Below are 23,459 nucleotides of genomic sequence, written 5' to 3' on the forward strand. Positions count from 1 at the left end.
TGGACAGGGATGGGAAGGAGACTTTTCACTATGTAGCTTAGTTTACACACACACACACACATACACACACACACACTACACTATGCAAATGTATTACATGTGGCAAAACTTAAGTAATTTATTTTAAAATAAGGGGTACATATGTAGGTGACAGATGGAAACTAGACTTTTGGTGGCAAACAGAAGCCAAAATATAATGATGTACACCTGAAATTTACATAATGCTATAAGCCAATGTGATGTCAATGAAATTAAAAAAAAGAGCGAGGAAAAAATAAAAATAAATCTAGCCACACTCTCTACTTTCGATGAGATTTGTGTGTTAGCACTACTGTTTGCTATGTGTACTGTATTTCCCTAATTGGAAAATAGGTCACACGCTTCTTAAAGTTTTATTTGTAAACTTTTTTCATTCAAGATCTTGGATCTGCAGCAGAAATTAAAACATGCTCATAAAGTCTGTCTCACAGACACTTGTATTCTGGGGAAGAAGCAACTAGAGGAAAGGATAAAAGAAGCCATAGAAAATGAAGCTAAAATAAAGCACCAGTATCAGGAGGAACAGCAGAAGAGGTAAGAGGAGCAAAAATGTCAGTCCCCGTGACCGAGTTTAGCAGTGTGTCCCTGTGCCCCCACTGAAGTAAACGCAGTCACACAACCGCTTATGTACAGCACTTATCACGCTGTATGCTAATGGTTTATTTTCTTATTTGCTTTCCACACTAGAGTGTGGGGTCCTTAAGGAAAGGAATTATTTCTTGTTGTCCTTAAACACACTGGACGCACCAGTAAATTGTGTTGAATGACTGGATTGCCTATGGAATACGATGCTCTGGGATTTGCTTTTCCAGCTCTAACATGATTGGCACAAAATGCAGACTAGAACGAAGTTGGTGTTTTGTATTTATCAGCTGATTTTCTTCAAAGAAGTTTCAAGTACTTTATGCCATCTTAATCATCAACAAGCTGCTACCAGATAGGAGCTGTCATGTTTTTTTCCTAAAATTACGATTAGGGCCCAGCCTGGTGGCATAGCAGTTAAGTTCGCGTGCTCTGCTGTGGCACCCAGGGTTTGCTGGTTTGGATACTGGGTACAGACCTATGCACTGCTCATCAAGCCATGCTGTGGCAGCATCCCACATACAAAATAGAGGAAGATGGGCACAGCTGTTAGCTCAGGTACAATTTTCCTCAAACAAAAAGAGGAAGATTGGCAACAGATGTTAGCTCAGAGCCAATCTTCCTCACCAAAGAAAAAAAAATATTATGATATTGTTAGGATTCTTACTTAAATGATCTTCTTGGATGCCCTAAACGTCAATAACTGATGCTTCTTATTCTGTGACACTCAGAGTGATTCACATCTATTTTAAGAAAAATATGATTTTAGCTACTAAAAATATATTCAGACAATTCACATATCCTATGAAGCTCAGAACCTCTCTTTCAGCTCTAGTGAAAAGCTCTAGCATAGCACTGGCACTCAGTAAATATTTAGTGAATGAATGAATGTGTGAATGAATGATGAAGTCACCCAGTGAAGTACAGTAGAAAAACACTTGTCTCCCTGCCACTTCTAGCAGGATGGCAGACTATCCTCCTCTTATAATACAACTAGACTCTGAATAAACTACAATAAGCATACGTTTTAAAGCATTGTTCACAAAGCAAGAGAAAGCCCTAAAGGCAAACATACAATGAGATAAAACAAAAACAATGAATGGTAAAGAAACTTCTAAATCAAGGGGAAATAACAGTCTCAGCCCCAAGTTCAGGAGAAGCAGCTGGGAACATTTGCCACAGGCTAGGGGAGCTGAACTGGAAGCTCCGGTGTGAAGCTGGGGACCCTGAGGGGCTAAGGTGTTCCTCAACAGGCAGCCCCTGGCTTCCTAACTAAGAAAATCCAAATGATCTCTGGAGGAAAGCAACCCCAATTTAGATGTTAAGGATTCCTGTACATTAAGTTTAGTCAAATATAAGCTTAGAATCATAAATAACACTAGGAAACTGGCTACCATGAATGAAAGTCAGCAGAAACAACAAACAATGGATTTATAACCCCCAAGAACCTCAGCAATTGGAATTACGAAGAACAGATTGTAAAACAACTGTATGAAGTTTTTAAAGAAACAAAAGATATAATCAAAGAATTGAACAAGGAAAAAGGCTATTTAACTTTCCTGAAACTTGATTTCTTATCACTAAAGTGGCAATAGTAATGCCAGTTCTATACATCTTTTGTGAAAATTGACTGAGGAAAATATGTGGAAGTAATATTTAAACTAAGTATGGGAAAATGAAATATGTAGGGAAATTCTTTTCCACAAAAAGGGGACTATTGAGTATGTATTGTTTTGTAACCAGAGGAAAGCAACCCCAATTTAGATATGTGTAGGTTGTAACCTATATTTTTCACTTAAAATTTATGAACTGTGTACCTGCCATTAAATTTTCTTCTAGAAGGTTATTTTAATAATATACCATAATTTATTTAATCAATCCTTTATTGTTGGACATTTACATTTTTCCCAGTTTCTTGCTATAGCAAACAATGACATAATATATATCCTTGCACCCAAGTTTTTATGCATATCCTTTATTATTTCCTTGAGATAAATTCTGGCAAGTACAATTGTAATTATAACTGCTCATTATAAAATTTCAAATACTAAAGAGCTATCTAAAATAAAAACCATAAGTTCTTCAGAATTCCATCCTTTAGCCACAGCCACTTTAAGTATTTGCTACGTATTTCTCAGATTTTTTTTCTGTGCAAACACATATATTTTTTATTATTCTTGTTTTGTTAACAAAAGTTGAATCATTTTAAGTATACTGCTTTGGGATTTGCATTTAACTTGGACGTCTTCTTAGCCATTTAGTAGCTGCATCATCTTGGGCGAGTTTCTTATCCTCTCAGCACCTACCTCATGGGATCATTGTGTGGACTGAATGAGTTACTAGCAATTGGCTTGTATCAGTGTCTGGCACATAGTAAGTACTTGTATCAGTCAGGGTTCAGTCAGAGAAGCAGAACCAGTAGGAGGAATATATATTTATTAATAAGAGATTTGTTACAGGGGTTTGGTTTTATGCAGTTGTGGGAGCAGGTAACACAGTCTGCAAGGCTGTGGTCTTTGCATCTTATGCTGGAGCTTGAAGTCTGCAGGGCAAACAGTTCAGAAAGTGTAGATGGATATAAAGTGAGGGAGAGCAATGACAAGCAGGAACCCATGAGCACAAGCTGAACCCACAAGGATGGACTGGAACCTGTGTCAGTTCTCACTGCCTCCAGCCTTGATAAAGTAGGTGTCCTGCAGGAGAAGCTGGTCCCCCCTCATCGAGGAGCTAAACAGACACCTGGCCCAGGAGATGCAGAAGGTGAAAGAGGATCTGAAGGAAGGTGGAACAATTGCAGGCCTGCCTGTTTCCTCACGCCAAGGTGAGCAACAGATAAGCAGCAACAGGTATGAGCTACAAAAGTGCCTGCTCTGACTTTCCAAGTGTAAAAAACAAAATGCTTCACTTCCACCCTCCAAATCTTGCACAGATATATCTCTTGTAGACCACTCTAACCAGAACACATGTGGAAGGAATTCCTAGCCAAATTGACACATTTTATAAAGCCAACTACTAAAAAGGTGTTATTGTTGCAATATTTGATGTTATTGTTACTGTTGTCATAATCATCATCATCTTCTTCAGTGAAGTGAAAAATGTTCATTTTTATTAGAACAAAATATTTGGGGATAAGGGAAGTGGCAAAAAAAATGAGGCTAGAAAGGTAAGCTAGGCCTGGTCATCCTGAGCCTGACCAGCCACATGAAGGAGTTTGGACATGGTCATGGGAGATATTGGTCTACAGTTTTCCTTTCTTGTAATATCTTTATCTGGTTTTGGTATTAGGGTAATGCTGGCCTCATAGAATTAGTTAGGAAGTGTCCCCTCTTCTTCAAGTTTTCTGGAAGAGATTGTAGAGAATTGGTATTGTTTCTTCCTTAAATGTTTGGTAGAATTTATCACTGAAACCCTCTGGGCCTGGGGCTTTATTTGGAAGGTTATTAAATATTGATTCAATTTCTTTAATTAGATATAGGCCTATTCAGATTGTCTGTTTCACAATAGGCCTATTCAGATTGTCTGTTTCTCCTTGTGTAAGTTTTAGTAGATTGTGTCTTTTGAGGAATTAGTCCATTTCATCTAAGTTATCAAATTTGTGGGCATAGAGTTGTTTATAATATTTTTTATTGTCCTTTTAATGGCCATGGGGTCTGTAGTGATGATCCCTCTTTCATTTCAGATGTTAGTAATTTGTGTCTTCTCTGTTTCTTGGTTAGTCTGGGTAGAGGTTTATCAATTTTATTGATCTTTTCAAAGAACCAGCTTTGGTTTCATTGTTTTTCTCTATTGTTTTCCTATTTTCATTGATTTCTGCTCTAATTTTTATTGTTTCTTCTTTTGTGCTTTATTTAGGCTTATATTGGTCTTCTTTTTCTAGTTTCCTAAGGTGGATGCTTAGGCTTTTGATGTTATTGGTTTTTGATCTTTCTTCATTTGTAATATTTGCATTTAATGCTATAAGTTTCTCTCTAAGCACTGCTTTTGCTGTATTTTCATTTTCATGTAAAATCATGTAATTCAAAATATTTTTAAAATTTCTCTTGAGACTTCTTCGATCCATGTGTTATTTAGAAGTGTGTTTGTTTAGTCTCCAAATATTTGGCAATTTTCCATCTATCTTTCTGTTATTAATTTATAGTTTCTTAATATTATTATTAGCATGGACCCACCCAGATACCCGGAGATGTCTATGGTAATGGCCTGTTCTAGAGGCTGGCCTCCCATCCCAAATTCCTTTGCTTAGTTAGTTGGGGTGGGGAAAAGTGTCTTTCAGGCAGAGACGTATTTTGAGGTGGACAATTCCAATCCCCCATAGTTGCTAGGTGCTTAACCATCAATGGCTATGACTGTTCGCTGGTTTCAGTAATAACAGGGAATTGCTCAGGTATATATTGAATTAGGTTATATATATATTGAAATAGAGCTGAAAGGGAGGATGTTGGTGCAGGGGTGCATGCTGTTGCTGCAAAATAACCAATAACCATTCTATAGATAAGAGAGATAAGGTGAGTTTTACTTGAGCCAGGGTGAGGACTATAATTTGGGAGGCAGTTTCTACAAAGGAAGAAAGTGTTCTGGAGAAGTCTGGTTTTCAGTAGTTTTACACCTTTTTAGAACAAAGAACATGCATTAAACACACCCAGGATACGTATTCATCAAAGTTTCAAAGAGGTGTTCAGTTGCAAATTAGCAGGGCAACATGACCCTGGTGTCAGGAAAGGAACTTCTCTTCAGGAGGACTAATAATGGGCATTACCAATAGGGCGTTACTGAGAACTGGCATCATAGGAGGGGAAAAATGCATTATCTTAAGAGAGTGTGTTCTTTTACTTTGAGTTAATGTTTGATGCACTCTTTTTATGGTTAAAGCAGATCTACAATGTATCTTTTTTTTTTTAATTTAATTTATTTATTTTTTTCCCCCAAAGCCCCAGTAGATAGTTGTTTATGTCATAGCTGCACATCCTTCTAGTTGCTGTATGTGGGTCGCGGCCCCAGCATGGTGGGAGAAGCAGTGCATCGGTGCGCGCCCGGGATCCGAGCCTGGGCCACCAGCAGCGGAGCGCGCGCACTTAACCGCTAAGCCACGGGGCCGGACCTACAATGTATCTTTGATAGGCCGTAAATCAGGCTTCTTTAGTTCAAGCCGAATCAGTTTTGAACCAGAAAGCTACCCTATATTCCTCAATATGTGAACATATCTTGTCAATGTGAATGGTCGAAGGTAAGCTATGACTATCCTTGAAGAGCCTACACTTACATCCAGAAACATGAGAAGAAATAGCCCCATGTCTCAAATATAAATCTTTCCCAATAATCCATTGATTTCCGAGAAAACCGAAGTTAGAGAAAGCAAATTTATTTGTCCAATACAGTATTTTTTCTTTCTTTTTTGGTGAGGAAGATTGGCCCTGAGCTCACATCCGTGCCAGTCCTCCTCTACTTTGTATGTGGGACGCTGCCATAGTGTGGCTTAACGAGTGGTGTGTAGGTCTGTACCTGGGATCTGAACCTGTGAACCCCGGGCTGCCAAAGCAAAGCATGTGAACTTAACCACTATGCCACCAGGCCAGCCCCATCCAATACAGTATTTTAGTGACCTCGCACATAGGTGAGAATTTTGCCCACCAGTGCCATTTCATCATCATCCTCATCATATTCTTGTACATGAATCTCCTAAGTCCGAAGAACCTTGTCTGAAATCCTCAGAAACTCTTTCCACAAACTATAGTCTGATGAGACTCCCTTGGAAAGAGTTAAGTACTTATGGCCCTTTTGGAAAAGGGTGAATTTCCTCATCAAACACAGGCTTGTTCACGATTCAGCTGCAGTACTGTTAACATGTGTGCATTAATATCAGTAGTGGTTGTAACTAACAACACTATACTGAGCAAAGAGGATGAAGGGACTACACTTGTAAAGCAGAAGAGTGGAAAGAATATGGGATCCCGGATTAGAGCCCTACCTCCATCTTGTCCTAGCTGTGTGACATTAAGCAAGTTAATTAAACCTCTCTGTGCTACAGCTTCCTCTCTGAAATAAGGGAAGTTATTTCTTCTTCTTTGTAGGGTTGTTTTGAGGAGTGAGAGAGAGAAGAAGAGCTTCTGTCGTAAAGGAGGCTCCTTGTGTTGGTACCTTTATCTTATGGACACATACCTTCTCATTGAACCAAAAAAATCCCCTGTGATGGTATAACAATTTTAGGTCAAACAGTTTCATTTGCAAAGCTTTGCAATTCACAGTGTGATTTAATGTACATTGATTGCCTTCAGGAAACTCCTAGATCAGATTATAAGTGAGCTACAAAAGCAAGTGAAAATCTTACAGGACAAAGAGAATCAACTGGAAATGACCAGTTCTCAGCAACAAAACAGAATTCAGCAACAAGAGGCCCAACTTAAACAACTGGAAAATGAAAACAGAAAATCTGATGAGGTAAGAAAGTAAATGGATATGCCTCTCAGTTTTGCTGTTCCCATAGGCCTGAGTAATAGCTAATAATAGCTAATAATTATTGAGTGCCTAGCATTTTACCCATTAGGTTTGGTCAGGGTTCAATCAGGAAAGCAGAATCTACTCTAGGTATTTCAGGCAAGAGGAGATTTAACACAGGGAATAACGTGCTTACAAAACTGTTGGAAGGGAGAGGTGAGGGTGAGTCGAAGGTCAGGAAGAACTGGAGCTGCTTTCAGTGTCCAGAAGTTCAGAAACCACAGGGCAGCCAACTCCTAGAGCTCTTAAGTAGGGGATTTGCAGAAACTCTCCCTGAAGGCCCTACAAACATCTCATCTGTGTCTGCTCATTCATCTGCCTGCTGGTGTTAGAGAAGAACAATGGCTCCTCCTCCCACCAGTGCTTTCCAAACCGTGTGCAAGTGCCTCTCATTTGCAGAAACTAAACTGGAACTCTACTGTCAAGGGAGTCTGAGAAATGTAGCTTCCAAACTTCCAACCTTGCAGCACAGGGGAGAGCTTAGAAAAGTGAGGATCCTGTTGAGCAACAGCGCAGTCCACTCTGGCTAGTCAGCGTCCATACAAACCCTTCTACCCATATTTAACCTAATAAACAAGAAGAATATTATGCTTCTACCTGTATGATGCACTGTCACTCATATAAATGAAGACACACTTAACTTCTCAAAAGTCCCATCAGTATCTGTGATCATTTTTGGTTAATGTTAATTTCTACTTCTTCAGTCTCAATCCACATGGATATACTGTAACTTTAAAACTTAATTATAAAGTTAACTGCCAATGCTACAGTAACACACATTTTGCCAGTGGGGTGTTGGTGTGGAGAAGCCATTTCCATCTTTTGGTCCCTTTCCACGTGTTCTGGCTGTGAGAGAAACGGCATCATATATTAATCATTGGTTAAAAGTTTATACATCATCTTACAGGACATCACCTAACCCCAAAGATGTTGTCACCTAGCCAGCATCATAACTACATCTTCCATAGGTCTTTCCACTGTTTTGTCAGGTTGTTTTTTTCTGGATGATGGGATTTATGGTGAGACCAATGACTCATATTTATGAACCTTTGTTTCACTTCTGTTACTGTAAAATGCTTTTCTTGGTCAGAAGCAATGTTGAGTAATATATCATGACAAGAAATAAGGAATTTGTAAGTTCACAGATGGTGGTCCTGGCAAAAGCATTATGTACGGAGAAAGCAAATCTGTATCTAAAATGAGTATCTATTCCACTAAGGACAAATTGCGGTTCTCTCCATGGTGGAAGGGGTCCAGTGTAATAAACCTGCCTATAATAAAGCCCCGGTGGACGGTGTCATAACAGTTGCTCAGCACTGATCTTCGCTTTTGGCAAGTTGAATGGATTAGCCTTGGTGACCCCTTGTAAAACATATTCCTGCCACCATGAACTTTGTACATGAGCCCATTGGGCAAGCAAATAGGTGCTGGAAAAAGAGGCTAAGTGACATCTGCAGAATGTACTCTTTTTTCCACCTTATTATTGAGAGCCACTTCTCCTGTGGATGCCCTTTGGTGAGCAAAAACACATGAAAGGCATATGTTTTCACACTCGGGCCTGTGCTGTCCGATATTGTGTCAACTAGCCACACGTGGCTATATAAATTTAAATTAATTAAAATTAAATAAAATTTAAAATCCAGTTCCTCAGACACACTAGCCACATTTCAGGTGCTCAGTTGCCACTTGTGGCTAGTGACTACCATATTGGAGAGTGCAGATATAGACTATCTCCATCATTGCAGAAAATCCTATTGGACAGCATTTCTAGCCTTAGGCCCCTTTCCCAGAACTCTTTTTCACCAGTCCTCCAATATTATTCTTTGCAAATTCCTGATCATCTGGCCAAACTATTAGAAACTTTCTATGAATTAGTAAAGGTCCATGCCTCTGGCCGTCTCTCTTTCCAGGCAAAGTGAACACAAGCTTTGCCCACTGAGATTTCCCTTCCCGCTGTTCTTGAGGCCCCCCTCAGTAGGGCTGTACTGCTGCAGCAGCCCTGTTTCAAGTGGTTGCAGCATATTGTACAGGACCGTATGTAAATTAGGCCTAAATATATTCTGTCTGAGTTCACTGGTCATAGGGGACTCCCCACGAGGCCATAGGTCTGGGTTGAAAGAGATAGTAATACAGTAGAAGTAAGTACCACTTGCTCATGCAACTTTGTACCTTTAGGACCTGCTCAGGCTCAGTAACTATCACAGTGCTTCCACTTGAGGGTGGAGTACCACTGCACGTGCCCAACTTAATGGCTTGGTGAATCATGTAATACCTAGTTTTAGGAAAAGCAGCTCAGGTTACTCGATCACTTGATTTCTCATGGCCAAGTATTCAGTCTCCACCAGAGCCCAGTCATAAGCAAGGACCTTCCCCAAAAGGTGAATAGTTATTATGGGAGGAGGGATGGCTTCGCTCACAAATCCTAAGGTTAAACTGTCTTACTAAAGCTTACCAGAGGTCCCACATAGCGTCCTCATCTACCACCAAAACGTGGAGCATCTTTGGATCTGCTAGGTCACAAAGCCCAAGCAGCAAAGCAGTTTGTACTGCAGCCTGACACAGCTGCAGATCTTTGTCTTGCTTGGGCCCCACTAAAAACTTACAGCCTTGAAGGTTACTTGATACATAGGTTGAAGGAGTAAATGTGGTATAATTCTAGAATCTGAAGAGGCAGTCCAAGAACTTGGCCTTTTCTACCATCAATAGCCCTCACTCCTTGGGTCAGAAAGCCAACATGGAAAATCTGCTATTCAGATGGTCTCTTCTGACAATGCATTCAAGAATTGGGAAAATAATCACTGGGGTGATTCACAACCCTCCTAGGCCCACTGTGAAACATGTACTGAGCCAATGAATCACTGCAGTCATACTCTAAGATACACTCTGAGTTTAAACTCCATTTTTCACCTTACTTCTTTAAGCCCCCACTCTGAATTGTGAACCTCAGTGGCATTTTGAGTTCCAAAGTATTAGTATTGACTCAGAACCACTGTACTATAATTCCCCCAAAAGTCTATATAATTCCCTTTTTCCAGTGCCCAGTCACCTTGATAAAAGGGCATAGGTCTCTGTGAGGAAGACTTGGGAGAAGATCACATACTTAGGACAGTGTCACAGGGTTTTTCCTGAAGACAACCTGGCATTCCCATCATTCAAAGGACTCTGGGTCTCTGAACTGGCTCAGGTCTGGGGATTGAGTAAAAGCCCGTTATTCTCCATTGTTATCATTCAGATTGGGCCTCTGTTCACCACACCCAGGAGGTTTTATTTATTTACTTATATATTTTTAAAAATGCAACTCAAGGGGCTGGCCCAGTGGCGCAAGCGGTTAAGTGCGCGCACTCCACTGCGGTGGCCCGGGGTTTGCCGGTTCAGATCCTGGGCGCACACCGACGCACTGCCTGTCAAGCCATGCTGTGGTAGTGTCCCGTATAGAGTAGAGGAAGATGGGCATGGATGTTACCCAGGGCCAGTCTTCCTCAGCAAAAAGAAAAAAAAAAGGAGGAGGATTGGCAGATGTTAGCTCAGGGCCGATCTTCCTCACAAAATAAATAAATAAATAAAAAAGAAAAAAAATGCAACTCAAGTAAGACTTGAATAGGTTGCTCATCTGTTTTAGTCCTACAATCACTGTGATCAATTACCACAACCAAAGATTTCTACAAGTCAAACCATTTGGTTATATCTCTGGCCCTATTGTCTAATAAAAGTAATAATGCCTACCTTGTATCTGGGGGTTAAATATTGCCACTTGACCTCCGACACTGTAGTACTATCATCCCCAATAAAATCAGGGATCCATTTTAATGTTGGCACCTCCCACGATCATCCTCAATTGGATAGCATTGTAGAGCATTTCAGGAAATCTGGTGCTCCCCTCACCTATGTATTTGGCAAAGCTTTGGTGAAGAGAGTGTCTTGTGAGTGATGTATGAGTCATGGTGATGAGGTGGGTGAGCAGGTCACCCATAATAAATCTACTCCAAATTTCCTTTCCTAAGCCTTTGGATTTCTTCCTTTCTATGTCAAGGAAGTATGGCATCTTAATGTCATTTAATATAGGCCATTGTTGAGTCCAAATTTCAGTCAACCAACCAAGCAAACTGTTGAAGTCACTTTAGATGTTCCAAAAACACATTAAATCCTGAATCTCTAGTCAGGGCATCCCTATCAATAAATTTGTCCTATTCACCATTATATTCATTTCTTCCTAGTATAACACATTATGAATACATTCTTACATATATTTCTCAGGCTTCCGCCAATTTAAGTTGGCAAAATTTTTTCATTCTTTCAATATAGCAGTCCTCCCAGGTCAATCCCTGTACTCAATCCCCACTCCCCAGTATGTGCTTGGATCTGACTCTAGTTATAGGATTGGTGGCAATGAGAAGTAGTGGTGTAGAGGTCGGTCTTGAGAACAACAGGTATCCTCTTACAGAATAACTGCCTCAAGTGAAGTCAATACAGAGTCTTCAAGACAAGAGTGGTTAATCTCCTGAGACAGCAGAGGAGGGACTGCTTATGCCGAAAGAGAAGCTCACTAGAATTTGGAGGTCCAGCGTGCTCACCACAGTCTTTGGAATCCTGTCAGATGTACTCATTCCCAATTCTCAGATTTCCATACATTCCCAAACAAAGCATTATTTTTCACATAAGAGGCCTGGCAAGGTTATGAAATCAACTCGTGGAATTTTGGATTTGATTTCTGTATACATTGACCTGTTGCTTATAAGAGCGAAGAGTTTCTTTCAGGGCACTCATAGAAACTCTCTGGGTCTCTGACTGTGTCTTCTTCCAATAATGAAATCCCCAAGTTGAACATATTCTCCTTGTAAGCTCATTAACACGGTCAGATGTGGCTAGCCCACCCCACAGTCCTTGCACTTCTCAATTCTGCTGTTACATTCTTTGTAGCAGTCATGTCATCTCCCAAAGCACTTCATCACAGGCAACTATAAGTTATAATTTAATCAACTCTTAATGCCACGGATTACTAGTACTAGTGACAAGATCATACTGCCTTTAACTCTAACCAGGTCATATAACCAATCCCAGGTTCCCATCTTTGAGGATCTGTTCACTGGATCCACTTCTAGAACCAAATACTTTATTAGTCAGGGTTAGGTCAGGAAAACAGCTTTCACTTTATGTACTTCAAGCTGGAAGCCTTTTCTGTGTAGGAAATTAGATGCTTGCAAAACTATTAGAAAGGATGGGGGAGCAAAAGTCAAGGAGAAGAGTTGCTGGCTTTCAGGAGATCTGGAAGTGGGGAAATCACAGGGAGCGACTGTGGTCCAGAAGCTGGAGTCACTATAAGCCTTTTTCAGAAGAAAGGCTTTGCCAGTTTGCATTCCCTCAATATCATACCTTTAACCAGCACAGAGTGTTCTCATTTTTTTAAAAAAATGTTTTTCAGCATCTCAAGAGAAACCGGGAATTGTCAGAGAAGCTGTCTGGGTTGCAGCAGGAGAAGGAAGCTCTGTGTGAAGAATATGGGCAATTTTTGAAGCAGCTTGATGTCCATGTGAGGTAAACAAAATCAGCTTCCTTTGGAAGAACGCTGTGTAGAGCAGCTGCTTCTTGCTGAGCCAGCTCCAGGGTAAGCAGGGATGCGCACTGAAGTGAGCTTGCCAGAGGGCCAGCACAGCTCTCCTTGGTTCCTGGAACTTCTAGCCCCATAGCTTTTCCTCAAGAGATATGGGGCCCAGTTTCTTCCCAAGAGAGGGAGGGAGAAGGAAATTACTATTTATTGAGCTCTGATGGTATCTAACTTGCTTTTCTCCAGATGCACCTTCTCACTTGCTTTTAGGTTTTTTCTCCCCTCACATACTTTCCTCAGCCTGGACACCCTCTCCCTATTTCAACTCTTCATTTCAACTCATAATTCTTAGACTCAAAAGTCACCTTCTCTAAGAAGCCTTTCTTGACCCCCTAGCCTAAGTTGGGTAAGGTACTCATTCTTTGTGCCCCTATAGCCCTTTGTATGTGCCTCTCTGGACTATTTCAGAACTTGCCACGTTGTTTTGAATAAGGTGATTCACTACCTATCTTCCTCACCAGAATGTAGGCTTTTTTTTTTTTTTTCCAGTGACTACTACTTTTTTTCCAGATTAAAAATTTTTTTTTTTGCTTGACGAAGATTAGCCTTGAGCTAACATCTGTGCCAGTCTTCCTCTACTTTACATGTGGGATGCCACCACAGCACGGCTGATGAGTGGTGTAGGTCCATGCCTGGGATCCAAACCGGCGAACTTGGGCTGCTGAAGTGGAGCATGCTCACTTAACCACTATGCCACGGGGCTGGCCCCACAACTGTAGGCTTTTCAAGGGCATGGGCCACAGTCTTACTCATCTTTATATCCATAGTCCCTGGTATATAGTAGGGACTGTATATCTAAATAGTAGGGACTAAATTTGTGTTCCTGAACTCCCTTCTCTTTTTTCCACTCCCTGCTCATTCCACCTGATTCCTCCTGCTCTCCTCTTCTCTGCATAGTATTTCAGAGTATGGACTCTGCAGCCATACTGCCTGGGTACCCATAATGGCTGGGGTGTGGGGGGGTGTGTGGGTGTGTGTGGGTGTGTGTGTGTGTGTGGGTGTGTGTGTGTATCCGCACACCAGGTAAATATCAGTTTCCAGAGGTAAAATGACATTTGGTCTTTAGGCAGCTAAATTTTTTTTTCATTTCACAGATAATGAAACAACAATGCAGATTTTTGAATGAAAGAAAACTTACCCAGAATCCCTCCCATGTTCACTCCTAGTCTCTATCAACATAGTTTTATGATTTTACTATCAAAGCTTAGATAAAGTTTTATATTCTCTTTCTCTTAATATCATCTCATAAGCATTGTGCTTTGTTGCTACAGTCTTTGAATTTGCTTATTTTGATAAAACATAATATTTCATACAGTTGGTATGCCCTTGTACTAACAGAGTTCAGTTGCTAAAGAAGACTAACGGAACTCCAGTGACAATGCTTACAGATGTACAGCTCATTGCAGGAGAAGGATACAATATCGTAACAGAATTAGGATCAGGACATGCTTGGCAGCCCATGGCTGTCTCACAGCAGGCAGTCCAGAGGGGTCAGGCAGGGGACCTAGAGGGTCCTCCCTATGTAAGGGCTGTGCCTGGGTGCACCTTCTCTCTCGGGTCAGGAACCACCCACATGTGCACTGAACACCTCACAACCAGGGATCCCAAAATGGAGTCTCGGCAGAGATTTTTTTATATTCTTCTGGCCATGGAAGCATATTTCTGCTATGAATGACCAGCCTCATGAGCAGAGCCTGCTTGGGGGTCTCACTGAGACCAGGTGCAAAGCGTCAATCTTACTGTTATCAATAAATGATGCTGACAAGCTGGTGCAAACCCACCGTGAAACTCCTCAGACCTGTGGTTACAAAGCAACACTATTTTAATCAGTATATTTCATTCCTTGACCAGTGGTTAGTGCCAAGCAAGAAATTTAGGAAAACAGCTCAGGTCAATTCTAGGCCTGCTGGAACAACACAGACCTAATTTAGTTAAGAATTACTCACTGGTCCTATGATTGATATTTTTATTCAAAATAACACTGGAAAAAAAAGTTTTGATATATATTTTTTCATTTTAAAAATTATTTTTATAGACTGTGGAATTACTGGTCAAAAAGCTGGAACTCTGGGTCTTAAAATGTATTGACAAACATTCAGAAGCATCCTACCAAAAATTTCTGGCATCATTATATAAAAGTGGCAATTTCACCCTATCCTCATTAGCGTTGGGTGATCCTATGGCAGGGAGGGCTGTGATGAAATTTTCCCCAATATTCTTTGTTTTGATTGAAGTATGATTTACATATAATATATGCACAGATTTTAAATGTACAATTTGATGAGTTTTCACAAATGTTTATGCCCACATAACCACTATCCTAATCAAGATACAGAACATTTCTATTATCACTTAAAGTTCTCTCCTACCTTTCTGCAGTCAGTCTGTACCCCTGCTTCCCTTACCTCCTCTCAGGCATCTGCTCTTCTGATCTCTGTACTTCCTAGAATTTCATCTACATGGAATCATACTGCATGTAAGTCAGACAGACTTTTGTGTCTGACTTCTTTTGCTCAACATATTCTACAATTTTTAATGCTCGTTTATAGTCATAAATTACGTAATTGTCATTTTATTTTTAATTTCTTTGGTGGCTAGTGAGGCTGAAATTTTTTCCATGTTATTTGTCCATAGCCCTTACGACGGTCAATCCTAACCCTTGCTGCACATGCCTGGGCCCCAACATGGATTAATAAGTCAGAATCTGTGGGGCTAGGGCTTGGGGATCAGTGGTTTTCTAAAAGCTTCCCCGGGCCAGCCTGGTGGTGTAGTGGTCAAGTTCCCGTGCTCCACTTCGGTGGCCTGGGGTTCTCGGGTTTGAATCCAGGGTGCGGACCAACACACCACTCATCAAGCCATGCTGTGGCAGCATCCCACATACAAAATGATACAAAATGGAGGAAGATGGGCACGGATGTTAGCTCAGAGCCAATGGGCACGGATGTTAGCTCAGAGCCAATCTTCCTCAGGAAAAAAAAAAGCTTCTCCATGTGATTCTGATGTGCATTCAGGGTTGAAAACTGCAACTTTAGGAAAGAAAATGGAAGTAAGTGTCAACACTCTACGTTCATTTTTGTTTTCATTCCCCTGATTCCAGGCCTGACCTTTCAGACAATGCGTATTTTTTCCATGTTTTCCCAACCACTCTTCCAGACAAACAAATTCCTTGCCTTTTTGAAATAAAAATAATAGAAAGACCATCTGGTTTTACTTAAACCTAAGCAAAAAGTTGTCCCTAAATTTTAGAACATGAGTATTGTGCTGCCTCATAGTGCTAGTAGCTAACAAAGTCAAAAATAAACTTAGAAAATCTGCATGTTCTTTGGGCAAGTTGGCCAACAGAACTTTTGACCAAACTGATAAGTGTGCCAAATAACCAGCCAGCGATGGCAAGGGAGGGCTCTAAGATCTCACCAGCTGTGCTGCATCATCGTACTCTTCAAACCATGCATAATACAACAGGAAGAAGCCTGCATATCAAACAGCAGGAGCTAGTGAGGTCAAGTACAACACATTCACTTGACAGAACATGATACAACTGTGAAAGATGGTGGCTATGAAGACTAGATAATAGCAGGGGAAAAGGCGTATGATATAATAAATGAAAAGAACATAGGATAAAAATTTTAATGTAGACAATGTTTAAACAAAAGATGCTTATAAAGGATAGGAAGGAAGTATAACCTAATAATATTGGGAGTTGGATTCCCCCCCCAAATTTTCTGTAATTTATCATCTTACTTTAAAAAACAAATTTATTTATTTATTTTTATTTTTTGTGAGGAAGATTGGCCATCAGCTAACATCCGTTGCCAATCTTCCTCTCTCTCTCTCTTTTTTTTTTTGCTGAGGAAGATTGGTTCTGAGCTAACATCTGTGCCCATCTTCCTCTATTTTGTATGTGGGATGCCGAGTGGTGTGTAGGTCCACGCTCAGGATCCGAACCTGCGAACCCTGGGTCACCAAAGCAGAGCGTGCTAACTTAACCACTATGCCACTGGGCAAGCCCCAACAAATTTATTTATTTTTTTATTTTTTTGTGTGTAAGGAAGATAAGCCCTGAGCTAACATCCGTACCCATATTCCTCTACTTTCTATGGGACATGGCCACAGCACGGCTTGACAAGTGATGTGTAGGTCCGTGCCCGGGATCCGAACTGGTGAAACCTGGGCCACTAAAGTGGAGAGTGTGCACTTAACCGCCACGCCACCAGGCTGGCCCTCAACAAATTTATTTTTTAATAGTCCAAATGGCAGAATAAGAGAGACAGCAGCTGTCTGGCATGGGAAGCTTAGAGACTTGGGTTTTAATATCCCAGGGCAGAGTGGGTAGGAGAAATTCCAGAAATAACATGTCTTTCAAATGATGTCAAAATGTCAGAGTAACTGAATAGCTGGGCAACCCAGAGGACACCTGGACAACCCAGGTATGTTGTGTGTACGCCGCTGGATGTTACGCGGCCGAAGCTGTGGGCCAGAGGACGCTGAAGCCCAGTGATGTCTTTTACCGAGCTATTCCTAGTAAAAGGAAAATGAGAACATTTATGAGATGGAAATGTCTCCCTGTAAAGAATCTAAGTCACAGCAGTGGTAATTGTGAACACAGTCTGCAAAAATGTGTACCTCATATTATGTAATGGGTCCTGCAAGGGCCACGGAACTGACCGTGCTTGAGGCAGTTTTATGAACCCAGGTATCTAGACCAACTCTATTAATGAGGATGTAGGTTGAGTTGCTGTAGCAGAGACCCTGAATAAAAGTGGCTTAAAAAGGGGAGAGGTTTCTCTCTTACCTAACTGTGCAGACATAAGCAGTCCAGGATGGGTATGGTGGCTCAATGTGTCAGAAGCCTAGACGCCTCCTATCTTCTTGCTCCAGCATCTTGAACATGTTGCCCTGATCCATAGTTCAAGATGGTTCACTACCATATCCACATTCTAGCCAACAAGAAGGAAGAAAGAGGGGAAGGCAAGGGTATTCCATTTTCCCTTAAGGCACACTACTTCCACTCACTTTTCTATTGGCCAGAACTTACTCACATGGCCTCATCTAGCTACAAGGAAATCCAGAAAATGTAGTTTATATATTGAGCAACCAAGTGGCCCGCTAAAAATCAGGGGGTCTACAATGACAGAAGAAGGAGAAAATGGACTGGGGACAACCTCAGCAATCCGTCACTGCAACATACACTGACAAGCTGTATCTAGCCTGGTATGCATGTCTCTAGCCTATAGCCTGGTATCTGGCTAACAGATAAATTAATGTTCTAAAGGAAAAACATGCAAAATGATTCTTTTATGTATAATCAGCAAGTAGGAGAGAGAGGGGCACTATTTTGGAAAATGGAAGAGTCTTACAAAAACACATTTAGGGTTAAGATAACTTACAAGAACGTAAGAGTCTCTTGGAATAGTTCTTCCATAACAGTTTGACTAGAATTAGCATCTAGATAAGTCTGCTTTGCTTTTCCCCTCCCATCTGGTTCCTAATTCTCGTATAAAACAAAATATCTTGTTGGGAGAAATCAGCAATATCTGGTTTGCCTGGATTTGCTGTATTATAGCATTGGGGTATAGTGGGAGATCACAGGCTCTGGGGTCAGATTCTTCTCTATAAAAGTAACTTTCCTCTGTGGCAGGAGTCCCCCAGACCACCCTCAGGTTTGGTGATTCATTTGAAGGACTCACAGAACTCAGAAAAGCTGTTATACTCCTAGTTATGGTTTATTACAGTGAAAGGATACAGATTAAAATCAGCAAAGGAAAAAGGCACATAGGGCAGAGTCCAGGAGAGACAAGATACAAGCAAGCTTCCCGTTGTCCTCTCCCAGTGGAGTAGTACAGATAATACTTAATTCCCTCAGGAACAATGTGGGACAACACGTATGGAGTATTCCCAACCAGGGAAATGCACCTGAGCCTTGACATCCAGTGATTTTATCGGAGGTCAGTCACAGACATGGAGTGCCCCAGTGATAGACCCATTAACTACTCAGTCTGTAGTCCCCCAGCTCCCCAAATGTCAAACGGATACAGCATGGCCCAGGGTTCTAGCTGAACAAAACTGCATTCACCGTAAATCATATTGTTAGCATGAACTCTCTGGTGAGGCCAAGGCCACAGATGTACAAAGGCATTATTATCGGGCAGGATATTCCAACGGCTTCGAGGTTGTCTCCCAGGAGCCAGTCAAGGAACCTGAAGGGTCTGCATACCCCAGTCCTGCTGAGTTAACTCTACCACACAGCCTCCATCTCCTGATTCCTAGAGTGAGGAGATAGTGTTCACAAGTTTGCTTTCAAGTCAAATGAGGTGCCTCGTGAAAAGCCTGGAGCACATGTCAGTCCCCCTCACTTAGTTGGGCTTCCTCCAGTCTGAGTGTCAGAGCCCCATTTGAGAGCAGATGGGTGACACAGGCAAACTGCCCAGCAGCATGGGTCTGAAAGACTGTGCCCTCAAGTGCCTACAGTCACAAAGAGCAGATTCCTCCTTAAACATTTTTTGTTTCAGTTAAAAAGGCATTAATCCATATTTCTAGGCATTCAGGGAAGTCAGGGGCTACAAAGACCATTAGAATAGTCTTTTGTTTTAGAGTAGTTTTTGTTTTTAAGGTATCAGGATGGAATTGACCACAAATAACAAAAAACCTAATACATTTAGAAAAAAAAATTTGTTCTTATGTAACAAGAAATCTAGAGGAAAGTGACTGTGGAGGTTGATTCAGCTGCTCAGTAGTGTCATTAAGGACCAGGCTCTTTCCTTCTACTGTGCCGTGCCTGGTGGGTGGCGTTCTTGTCTTTAGGCTTGTCACCTCGTGGTTACAAGGCAGTGGCTGCAGCTGCAGGTAGCACAACCTCAGCAGGAGGGCAGCCAGGGCAGAGAGAGATGGTTTCTCAAGTTCTCACCTTTTCTAGAAGTGTCCAGCAGGACTTACCTGTTTGACATGCCCATCCCTCCGCCCCACACACACACACCTGGGGCCCACTCACCTTCCTTGAGATCAAGGGGTCTCTGTGGACACCTAAATGAAATCTGGGTTCTGTTAGCAGGAAAGAAGAAAAGCCATACCTGCACCTTATAGCCTGCCACAAGTAGTCTGTTTATAATGCAGAAGTGGTGAGGGGGTCCCTCCCAAATATGCCTGGGGCTTTCTCTCAAACTCTAGCCTGCATCAGAACCTCTTGGAGGACTTGATAAAACAGAGGTCCACCCCTAGATTTTTTTTTTTTATAATTTTTATTTATTTATTTTTCCCCCCAAAGCCCCAGTAGATAGTTGTATGTCATAGTTGCACATCCTTTTCTAGTTGCTGTATGTGGGATGTGGCCTCAGCATGGCTGGAGAAGCGGTGTGTCGGTGCGCGCCTGGGATCCGAACCTGGGCCGCCAGCATTGGAGTGCGAGCACTTAACCACTAAGCCACGGGGCCGGCCCTCCCCCTAGATTTTCTGATTCTGTAGTTCTGGGGTGGAGCCTGAGACTTTGCATTTCTAACAAGTTCCCAGGTGATGCTGCTGTTGCTCATCAGAACACAGTTTGGGAACCACTGCTGTTGGCTTAGAGAAAACCTAGTTTAGGAAGTTAGCTAGAGCAATGGTTCTCAGCAGGGGGTAGTTTGCCTCACAGGACGAGGGGACATTTGGCCATGTCTGGAGACATTTTGGATTGTCACACTGTAGAAGGTGCTACTGGTATCTAATGTAGAGGCCAAGGATGCTGCTAAGCATTCTATAAAGCATAGTACAGCCTTCTACAACAAAAAATTATCTGGCCCAAAATGTCAATAGTGCAGAGGTTGAGAAATCCTAGTTTAGAGTGATTTTGTGTTATCAGACCTAATAGGTTCAAAGTGAAAACTTCTTAATTTTTAATTTGAAGAAGCACTTTCTGAATAACAATATTCTTATTTGGACAGCACAGTCACCTTCACCTTCATACATCACCTAGTGATGGTGTGGAGGCTTTAATTTATTTTCTTCTTTATTCAAATTAGCTGTTATAGAAGCTTGAAATGGTAACTAGATATTTGTTTATTCTGTTTTCTTAATACAGATTCCCAGGCTTCTGATTCCTTGCTCTGCATTTTTTTTTTTTTTTTGCTGAGAAATTCGCTCTGCGCTAACATCTGTTGCCAATCTTCCTCTTTTGTTTTTCTTTTTCTCCGCAAAGCCCCAGTACATAGTTGTATATTCTAGTTGTATGTTCTTCTGATTCTTCTTTGTGAGCCACCACCACAGCATGGCTACTGACAGATGATTGGTGTGGTCCTGCACCCTGGAACCGAACCTGGGACGCCAAAGTGGAGCGCACTGAATTTTAACCACTAGGCCATCAGGGCTGGCTCTTATTCTGTTTTTTAAACATGTTTATTGGGATATAATTCACATACCATACAATTCACTCATTGAAAGGGTACAATTCAATGGCTTTTAGCTATATACCCATCACCACAATCAATTTTAGAACATTCCATTACTCCAAAAAGAAACCCTTTAGCTATCACTCCTCTGTCCCCAATTTCTCTCCCCACCCCCACCCCTAGGCAACCACTAATCTACTTTCTTTCTCTCTATATTTGCATATTTTGGACATTTCATATAAATGGAATCATATAATGTGTGGTCCTTTGTGACTGGCTTCTTTCACGGAGCATAATGCTCTCAAGGTTCATTCCTGTTGTAGCATGGATCATTCATTCCTTTTTATGGCTGAATAATGTTCCATTGTACAGATATTCCATATTTTCCATCTATTATATTCCATCTATATTCCATCTTATATTCCATCTGTTCACCAGTTGATGGAAATTTGGGTTGTTTCCACCTTTCGGCTATTGTGAATAGTGCTACTATGAACATTCGTGTACAAGTTTTTGTGTAGACATATGTTTCATTTCTCTTGAGTATATATCTAGGAGTGGAGTTGCTGGTCATATGCTTTATATTTAACCATCTGAGGAACTGCCAGGCTTTTTCCAATGAGGTGGCACCATTTGACATTCCTACATTGTATGAGAGTTCCAATTTCTCTACATCCTAGCCAGTACTTATTATCTTTCTTTTTGATTTTAGTCATCCTATGGGTGCAAAGTGGTATCTCATTGGTATCTCCTAGTTTTGATTTGCACTTCTAATGATGTTGAACATCTTTTCATGTCCTTTTTGGAGGTAAGTCAGATTTATGTCAGAATCGGAGTAAGAGTCTTAAGCAGACCCCTGTATAGAACTGGCATTTAGAAGTCCAGACGCAAGGCAAGGACTGAGAGCAGACCCAGTTATCTGGAAAACAGACAAGACTAAAGTGGGTTATATCACTGTCCAAAGGTATAGCCAAGAACTAGAAAATTTTAAATTAATGACTGAATCAGTGGAGCCAGATTCAGAAGTTAGATGTTGGAGATCAGAAGTCAAGGAATTTCTTGAGTTGGGGATGACTAAAGCTGGCGTTATTTAGGAGGTTGTCTTTGGTCCATTCCCCAACTTGGGGGCAAGAAGTCCTACAGATGTGAGGCAGGACAAGTGTCCACATCTGGTGCCAGGCCCAAAGCAAGAAGAAGAAACCCACGAAAGGTAATATTGAGGAGGCGAAATAAATTTTCACTGTATTCAGGTGTGCCCATATTTAAATTTACTTTCATAGAAACTATAATGAGAAACATCACCACTACAGGACCAAGCTTCGCAGAGTCAAGGATCGCTTAGTTCATGAAGTAGAACTACGAGATGAGAGAATCAAAGGACTTGAAAATGAAATTGGAAAACTGCAGCAGCAAGTGGAAACGGTGAGAAAAAAAGGCAAAGAGCTCACTGATTATGCTGGTGGTTGATTGTTTAGAGAAAGCCCACTCATTTTTTAATTTATCTATGGCCTCTTCATAGCCCATGTTTCCATTTCTTTGCACATTCCTTCACTGTGAGTAATTGTTTAAGCCCTGCCAAAAAGTACATAAGACTCATAGTGTTGCTAAACCAAATTGGACACTGAAAATATTCTGCACTTCCAGCTTATGATTAGTGTCTTTCCTTCAAATGAAAATATCTTTTCTTAAATACCCTTCAGCAGAGACTTCCAAACCACCATCAGTAATTCTTTCCTACTTTATGTAGCCTCAAACTTCTGTCAGTTTTAAATGGCAGTGAAAATAGGTGATCCCTGTTCCTCTATCAATCATTGATGAGTCCTTCAAGCTTTTTTCTAAATATCCATAGTTGCTTTATGTTTGTCTTATTGCCCTTATGACTTATGGGTGTGTGGGTAAGAAGAAAATGGGACAGATGAATGGAATCCAACGCAGAATGGGTCTTGAGATCCTTAAACTACATAAATTCAAAATGGAGAGCAACTGACTTGGCCAGTAGTGTTTTCACTTCTTGAGATCCCTAACCCATTTCAGAATTTTGAAAACTCTGTCCTCGCTCCTAAAATACTCATTTCTGCACCCGACAAATTTTTATTGTACCACCACTGGGTGCCAAGGATACCAAAACAATTCGTGTAATTTCAGTTATCCCATGGGCTATTATGGGACTCCAGGTTAAGAATCTCTAGACTACACACAATAAAACATTTGAAGATTATTACAGATGGGTCACCAGTGTTGTATTCCTAGTTAAAAGAAGTCCTCTTGATACTCTAAACTGTAGTGAGAGAGGAAAATAAGTTAGATTTTGCAGTATCCTTCTATTTTATCACTAATTGGTTAAACTTTGAAAGAATCACATCCAAGTTAGACTCACAACTGGGAAA

General features: G+C 41.1%; 1 protein-coding gene across 19 annotated transcripts in view; it reads left to right on the forward strand.

Annotated features, from left to right (window-relative positions):
* Nucleotides 1–23,459, forward strand: part of CCDC30 (coiled-coil domain containing 30) — a 141,734-nt gene that overhangs the window by 106,518 nt on the left and 11,757 nt on the right. For 18 of the 19 annotated variants that reach the window (XM_058552098.1, XM_058552091.1, XM_058552092.1 and 15 more), the window contains 4 exons: nt 419–573; nt 6,894–7,056; nt 12,533–12,645; nt 22,353–22,494. In XM_058552098.1, the coding sequence (XP_058408081.1) occupies nt 419–573; nt 6,894–7,056; nt 12,533–12,645; nt 22,353–22,494 (573 nt within the window). The remainder of the gene's footprint in view (nt 1–418; nt 574–6,893; nt 7,057–12,532; nt 12,646–22,352; nt 22,495–23,459) is intronic. The other variant, XM_058552103.1, reaches the window with a different exon arrangement.

The sequence above is a fragment of the Diceros bicornis genome, chromosome 13 (assembly GCF_020826845.1).
Source record: "Diceros bicornis minor isolate mBicDic1 chromosome 13, mDicBic1.mat.cur, whole genome shotgun sequence".
Classification (NCBI taxonomy): Eukaryota; Metazoa; Chordata; class Mammalia; order Perissodactyla; family Rhinocerotidae; genus Diceros; species Diceros bicornis.